This window comes from the organism of the source record quoted next, unplaced genomic scaffold (genome assembly GCF_019419815.1).
Source record: "Pyrus x bretschneideri cultivar Hongxiangsu unplaced genomic scaffold, Pyrus_bretschneideri_v1 Contig2, whole genome shotgun sequence".
In the NCBI taxonomy this organism is placed as follows: domain Eukaryota; kingdom Viridiplantae; phylum Streptophyta; class Magnoliopsida; order Rosales; family Rosaceae; genus Pyrus; species Pyrus x bretschneideri.
Genome location: NW_025999501.1, coordinates 14,073,830 through 14,082,162, shown reverse-complemented (window position 1 = coordinate 14,082,162; position 8,333 = coordinate 14,073,830). Strand labels below are relative to the sequence as shown.

Here is an 8,333-nt window from a genome sequence, read left to right as displayed (position 1 = left end):
CGATAATTCAGGGGTTAAAAGATTTTTTTGGTGCCGATGCAATTAATCACCACCGCTAATCAGGTTCAAATGTGGAGTAGGGCCAAGCGTGTTGTGGCTTGTCCAAAGCGATGGAGTTTTAGATGCCCCATTAGTACATCCCCTTCTCGTTTGCCTTCGTGTTTGGTTCTGCTTGGTGCTTTAGATCTTTTGGCTTTTTCTTTGGTGTGGTAGTTTTGGTGGTAAAATTTGATTGCGGCTTTTTTCTTGTTGCTTGTTGAATAGTTGGTCTTTTCGGGTTGAGGATTAGGGTTTCTTTTTTATTTTCCACCTTTTTATTGGATGAACTTTGTCTATTCCACACTATTGGGCTAGTTTGATGTTATTGTATTGGGTCTTTTTCATTCATTGAGATTCTTTGTTTCTAGACTAAGAAAAATCAGAGTGGGAACCTCCTAAGCGTAAACGTGAAGGCGAAGGTTGGAGGCTTGGAGCAGTGTGGGAACACAAAGAGCCCAATAAGAGGCAGCCGATTAACCCACCGCAGCCACGCGTATTTGGGGAGCGCAAGCTCAATCAAAGTTGACCACGAGTCTTCAATCTCAACGGGAAAACAATCCCAGCCGTCCATCGTCCTCACATCCCACGGCTCCAAAACTGTAGGGTTATAGAACATTCTGGAATTCGAACCCCACAACTCTATATAAACCTTGTGGATGCTCCACTTCCTCTCATTCACACTGCAGAACCGTAAGGGCCGCATTATTCTAGCTCTCTTCATTTTTTCGATCCAAACAAACCCTAGATAGCTACAATGGCCGGCAAAGGAGAAGGTCCGGCCATCGGAATCGATCTTGGTACCACTTACTCATGCGTCGGTGTCTGGCAACACGACCGTGTTGAGATCATTGCCAACGACCAGGGTAACAGAACCACCCCGTCGTACGTCGCTTTCACTGATACCGAGCGGTTGATCGGAGATGCCGCCAAGAATCAAGTCGCCATGAACCCCATTAACACCGTCTTCGGTAAGATCTGAGCTCCTTGTTGTGTCTCTTTCAGTAGATTATAGATCTGTATTGTTTTGTTGGCTAGTTCCTGGATCTGTATTTTATATATTAGCATATAGATCTGTATTTTTTTCCAGTATTTAGATCTGTGGATGTCATTGGATTCCTTTTCGTTCATTGGCTTTGTAAAATGCATAGATTTGATTTGTGGTAGAGGTTTATGGTTGCTGATTTAGATTGGATCTGTAGCTAACGATTTGGATCTGCGAATTGGAAATTTTGTAATTTGCATGTTAGATCTTATGAAACAGCATCTTAGTTCTGTATAAGTATGATTACAATGATTATTTTCTCGAAAATTTGAATTTTATTTGAAAATTGTAGTTCTTTGTGATGCTCAAGCAAGTTTTGATTAATGTAAATTGGGTTTATGTGCAAATATTTTCATTGTAATATGATTGATCTGTTAAAACATGGATTAGTATTGTATGGATTAACTTTTTGAATAATTGTTTTAATTGTATGATTACAGTGATTTGTTTTTAAATAACATGTGTATGTTGATTGTGAAATAAGTATTTTGTGGCTGATATGATTTGCTAATCTTTGATTTGTTAAAATTGCAGATGCTAAGCGGTTGATTGGTCGTAGAGTTACCGATGCCTCTGTCCAGAGCGACATGAAGTTGTGGCCATTCAAGGTTACCTCTGGCCCCGGTGAGAAGCCCATGATTGGAGTCTCCTACAAGGGAGAAGACAAGCTCTTCGCCGCTGAGGAAATCTCCTCCATGGTCCTCATCAAGATGCGTGAGATCGCCGAGGCCTACCTTGGCAGCACCATCAAGAACGCCGTTGTCACAGTCCCTGCCTACTTTAACGACTCCCAGCGTCAGGCCACCAAGGATGCCGGAGTTATTGCCGGAATCAATGTCCTTCGTATCATCAATGAGCCCACCGCTGCCGCCATTGCTTATGGTCTTGACAAGAAGGCCACCAGCGTTGGTGAGAAGAATGTCTTGATCTTCGATCTTGGAGGTGGTACCTTCGATGTGTCTCTTCTCACCATTGAGGAGGGTATCTTCGAGGTCAAGGCCACAGCCGGTGACACCCATTTGGGAGGTGAAGATTTTGACAACAGAATGGTGAACCACTTCGTTCAGGAGTTCAAGAGGAAGAACAAGAAGGATATCAGTGGCAACCCCAGAGCACTCAGGAGGTTGAGGACATCCTGTGAAAGGGCGAAGAGAACCCTTTCTTCCACCGCGCAGACCACCATCGAAATCGACTCCCTTTATGAGGGTATTGATTTCTACTCCACCATCACCCGTGCCAGATTCGAGGAGTTGAACATGGATCTCTTCAGGAAGTGTATGGAGCCAGTCGAGAAGTGTTTGAGAGATGCCAAGATGGATAAGAGCAGCGTCCATGATGTTGTGCTTGTCGGAGGATCCACCCGTATTCCCAAGGTGCAGCAGCTTCTCCAGGACTTCTTCAACGGCAAGGAGCTCTGCAAGAGCATCAACCCTGATGAGGCCGTCGCCTATGGTGCTGCCGTCCAGGCTGCCATTCTCAGCGGAGAGGGCAACGAGAAGGTTCAGGACCTTCTTCTGTTGGATGTCACCCCTCTTTCCCAAGGATTGGAAACCGCCGGAGGTGTCATGACTGTTTTGATCCCGAGAAACACCACCATCCCCACCAAGAAGGAACAGGTCTTCTCAACCTACTCCGACAACCAGCCCGGAGTCTTGATCCAGGTGTACGAAGGAGAGAGAACCAGAACCAGGGACAACAACTTGCTCGGAAAATTCGAGCTCTCCGGAATCCCACCTGCACCCAGAGGAGTACCCCAGATCACCGTCTGCTTCGACATTGACGCTAACGGTATCTTGAATGTCTCTGCGGAGGACAAGACCACCGGACAGAAGAACAAGATCACAATCACAAACGACAAGGGCAGGCTGTCCAAGGAGGAGATTGAGAAGATGGTTCAGGAGGCGGAGAAGTACAAGTCGGAGGACGAAGAGCACAAGAAGAAGGTGGAGGCCAAGAATGCCTTGGAGAATTACGCCTACAACATGAGGAACACCATCAAGGACGAGAAGATTGGCGCCAAGCTGCCGCCGGCCGACAAGAAGAAGATAGAGGACTCGATCGAGACTGCCATCCAGTGGTTGGACAGCAACCAGCTGGCGGAAGCGGATGAGTTCGAAGACAAGATGAAGGAGTTGGAGAGCATCTGCAACCCAATCATTGCGAAGATGTACCAGGGAGCTGGAGGCGACGGTGCCGGTCCAGTTGACGATGATGCTCCTCCCAGTGCCAGCGGCCCAGGCCCCAAGATCGAGGAGGTCGACTAAGTTTCTGCTGCAAGGGTTCTCATGTCGTTTATTGGGATTATTTAGGTGTTTTGGACACTTTTTTTTTATTAATGTTTTTATTTGGGCCTTGAAATTATAGATCAAGCCCTTTTTCAAATTTCAATTTATATAGGCACCCGGGCCTAAACTATATTTTTTAGCCAGTTTTAAAGAAGTTTTCATTTGCCTAACACGCTCTTTGTTTTCCTAATCTTTGAGGTATTTTCTAGTAACAAGATTGCTGTTTTTGAAAACGGAAAACGGTTTTTGGATCCTCGAATCCAGAAAGTTTTCTAAACCGTCTGTCACGGCGTGAGAGTGTTATCTAGAAAGTTAGGAACAAGATATGGAAATAGACTAGGAGAGGTGAGTCAACGGCAGCATGTTAAGGACAGCAATCCACGTGGGGTTGGGGTGTGTAAGTGTGTCGTGCCTGGAGTGGGGCCCTTTGCCAGCACTTCGATTTCTTATTTCACGTAGCAAAATGATTTCCGGCCCCATTAGTTAGTTGTATTGCTTCTTCATAATTTTGTTAAGAGTTTGAATTTTATATAGACACAAACTTTTGATTGACTTTAAAGATTAAAGAGTCGAGTCACTTAATTAAATGAGATATTTTGGTTATTTGATCGAAAAATTTAGAAAATCAAGCTCTAGCAAGCTAGCTAAATGATTGGTTATTTTAACTTTGTAAACAACAACCGGTTAGATTTGGCTAGGAAGATGGAGAAAGTTATTTTTTGCTAAACATAAAAAAAATGGTATAAAAATGCACTGTTTGTGGCTTCAAGAGAAAAAAGGGCTTGGGTTGGTAAGTTTAGAAAAAATAATATTAAAATGTTTCAACTTAACCTAAAATAACGAGTATTTTTGGGAATGATGGCTAGCCAAATTAACATTTTGGTCATTTAGCTAGTTACAATAACAAAAAAACTAACTAATATTGTTGAAGATGTTATTATTGATTAGTTTCAAGGTGAAGCCTATTTTTGTGTGTGCATATTGTCCTTATGTTGAGCCCAACCAAGTAACGTCCTCCCACATAACTTAATATGCCTCACGCATTGGGATTAAATAACTACGTCGACGTGTGGAGAACCCTACATCTGAGAATTGAGTATCAATTAATTTTAAAGTGAAACCTTAGCTTTCTTCAAATTGTTTAAATTCGTGACTCCTTTGTTTCAGGTAAACTCCTTATCCTAATCAGCATACAAGACTTATTACTTGTACCACTCAGTGGGCTACATTTAACCTCGAACAAAAGTATTTTGTGGATCCTACACGAACTTCCTATCTCTTTCTTCCATCTCTCTCTCTAAATACAACAATTATTAATATATAACTAGAATGCTACATTGAACAAATAACAAGAACCTAAACCCTTTCTGTGCTACTGCAAAAACCCAACCTAGATTAAAATTTCAATCACCGCCCTTTACTCTTGCTCAGGGTAGTCGGCAACCCGCTACTCCCTCGCTCTTTTCCTCTTCCTTCCCACCTTTCCCACCCTTCTCCTCTGCCCTTACCCTATTTTCCTCCCCCTCTCATCTCCTTTTTCCCTTCCCCTTCACAACATCCCACCCTCTCTTCCTTCCCCCTTTGCAATTTTCTTCCTTTTTCTTTTATTTCGATTCTCCTCTAAGTTTTATCTCAATTTTCTTTGTGTTTGGTCTCAATTACCCCTAATCTTGTCTCATATTTTGGCTTAATGTCACTTATCCAGCGTTTTTCACCTCCTTTTATTGCTTTATGTTATTTACTTTTTCTTCCTTCTTCCCCATTAGTAATTCCATCCCCACCCGATCCTGCGCTCAGATCTGCAACTTCAAACAGAAATTGGACATCAGATCCATTTCTCTTCCATACTTCCTCCCCCAACCGGCATGCCGGATCCTCATCGAGACCAAAGCGTTTTGCAGCCTCCGCCACAGTAAAGGTATTTTACATAGCCCTTAGCTTCACTTTCTAACCATAAGGTACTTTGTTTATATATATATATATATTTGCAGGAGCTCGTGAAGGGGACTTAAATCTGGTGTCTACTTTCTCAGTTTGGAGTTTAACTTTCTCCGAGGCTTGGTTTCAGATTAGGGTTTCTCTATTGTTTGTTTTTTCTGCCTTCGGTGCCTATGTTTGTGTGTGCTTCATGATGTATCTTGGGTTGCTGCTCTTCTTTTGCTTGGGCTTTTTACTTTATCTGTTGTTGTTTAGCTAGCTCTTTTTGAGCCGTATGCTAGTTTTTAACGAAAGTAATCTTGTTTGACAAAAAAAAAAAAAAAATTTGGTGCATAATTTTGCACTGCTAGAGATTAGAAAAACTATAGCCGAGATTATACGTTGTGAATGATATATTGGTAAACCACAACATGGCCTTCCGCGCTCTTTAGCCTTCGCCGCCGAAGATGTCCTTACTATGGCCTCAAATAATCAATCTTCCCACATGAAGATGGAGAGAGACTTTCTCCATCCCTTTGCAAGGATAAAGTAGGTGATTATTCCTTACTGAACCAGATGACATGGAATATTTACGTGTTAAGCAAAGTGAGGATACTCTGTCTGAACTTGGAAAAGTGGAAATATAAATTGAGTAACGTCAAAGAGACTAAATTTGTAGACAAACTTTGCAAACTAAGACAATCTTCAAAGGAAATGTCAAATCATAAGTGGAATGCTATGTAATCAAATTTGAAGGTAGATGTAAGCTCTAACTGATATGTCAATCCATATAGGATTGAGATATTAATTTTCATATGTCAAATTTGATATATGAGAAAATGTAATGTCAAATAATTTAATTATTTTATTGTGTGGATCTCAATAATGCACTAATTATAGATCTTGAAAACTTATTTTAATTGATTTCTTTTTAAAATGGGTTCTAGAAATATCATTTTTTTTAGAGCAAATGAAATATCATTTATAACAAAAAAAATATATTGGTTGGAAAAATAGAAAATTTGACATTATCATGTCAGCCATCAAATTTACATTTGTCATTTATCTTTTGACACCTTATTTACAGATGCTCTAAATGACATATCATCAATAAAAAATGAGTATATTTATCAACGTTTAAATAATAATCTAATCATCAACTTCTAAGTCATTTAATTTATAAATTTTTATCTACAAATTTAATTTATCTAACATTATTCATATAAATATCAGCTCATCAAAATTGGCATGAACGACATTTGAAGCAACAAGCAACAACCGCCAAGGTGGCGCTTCAAAAAGGCCAGACGCCAACATTGACCTCTTCTCCTTCTCTGCCTCCACCCTTTCCTATTCCTTCCCTCCGCCGAGGCGCCGACTCCCCTTTGACTGACTGGCCCTTCAGCAATTTTTGTAATAATCAAATGCAACCCTCTCAAACAATATGAATTTACTGCTTAATTTGGAACTCAATAACGGAAAAAAAAAGGTTACGAATTTATGGTGAAAATACAAGTGACATGACGATATTGCACGTAATGTAATGTAACACTTTGAGGTTGATAGACAGTTTATTAAAGTACGCATGATTATTAATACGATTTGCATCTTATACGATCCAATAAACTCTTAAAAATGGTGTGCTTGATTTTATTTTTTCTTTCATTGTACTAGAATAAAAAAGATAAGGGTCCGAATAAAGTCATAGGATTGAAATTCAAACTTAAAATCTCTTCTAATATTGAAAAAAACGTAGTACTAAATTGTGAGCTAATTGACGAGTTTGGTTACTTAATACTATCATCGAATTGCAAGATTCGATGCCTACTTATTTGACAGTAACTATTTTGTTCCTGGTTAATCACCTTTGACCCAATTTCTCTAACAACACCACCACCGTGAACCGAAAAGAACACAAATCCCTTGTGCTTTTGGCGAATAAAGTGGAATATTCCCACAACCGACATCTTTTTGGAAATATCCAATGAATCATAAACCCTAATGCCACGTCGCCTTCCTCAAAATATCTCCTCTCTTATGACATGCTCAATTACCAGCTTCTTAGATATTTTGTCCCAACCAGATTACGACTTCCACAATTTTTATTCTAATCATAAAGCAAAAGCCATTGCCACACACTCGCAAAGACACTAGAGATGGAGTAGCTTTTAGTCTTTCCAAATTCCACTACAGTCCCACTGGCGTGAAGGAGTTAAAACCTTAATACGTCCTTCCGTTTCGAGTTTCGACTTTGTTAAGAACGGTTTGTAATTCAGGTCGTTAAATTTTACAAAAAATAATTTGTAACTTAAGTTATTAAGAGTGTATATCGAGTATTTCATTCTTTCCCTCTAACAATAAGTCCGACTCTTGTAACCATGACACATGTCCTGCTTCAAAGTTTTTTTTTTTGTTTTTTGTTTTTATGCAAGTGTTGATTAAACAAACGAGGAAAAAGTTAAGGGCCAAAGACGTAAGAATCCCTTGTGTAGTTGTTGCCAACTGCTACTCAGCTAGTGGATTTTTATCAATTAAATATGACAAAATTGCATAATCTATTCTCCCAAGTATGACTGTTCAAACCACTCTTGGCATAACATTACTCTAAGATCCAACCACGGCAGTATGAACGAATTGATCTCTATTTTTTGAGATTCAACCCTGCCCCGCTTCGGTTCATAAAAATAAATGAAATATCTGAAAAAATAATCATAAATTAAATTTCAATTATTGAACTAATCATATATAATATCAACATCGTCCTAATAATTGAATATTTAGACAACTAGAATTAAAAAAAAAAAAAAATGATCGTTTCATCCAATTTCTCGATATAAATTGAATTATGTGATCTAATCACTGGCATCATGCCCTTTCAATAAAGAACCAGCTCATACAACCACACTGAGTGTTACAAGCCGCTGCCACAAGCTACGAAGGTGAGAAGGAAGAAAACAAATCATATTTAATGTATCCACAAGGCAAATTTATCTACAGTTTAAATCAAAATCAAGAATTTTGTGACACATGTATACAAATTAAGAAAATAA

The 8,333-nt window shown here is 39.6% G+C and overlaps 1 protein-coding gene across 1 annotated transcript; it reads left to right on the top strand.

The window, feature by feature from the left end:
- The first annotated feature begins 715 nt into the window (after positions 1 to 715).
- LOC103963573 (heat shock 70 kDa protein 1) lies at positions 716 to 3,536 on the top strand. The gene is made up of 2 exons (XM_009376403.3): positions 716 to 1,007; positions 1,616 to 3,536. Exons 1-2 carry the CDS (start codon positions 794 to 796, stop codon positions 3,343 to 3,345), a joined length of 1,944 nt encoding a protein of 647 aa, XP_009374678.1. The 5' UTR covers positions 716 to 793; the 3' UTR covers positions 3,346 to 3,536.
- The last annotated feature ends 4,797 nt before the right edge of the window (positions 3,537 to 8,333 follow it).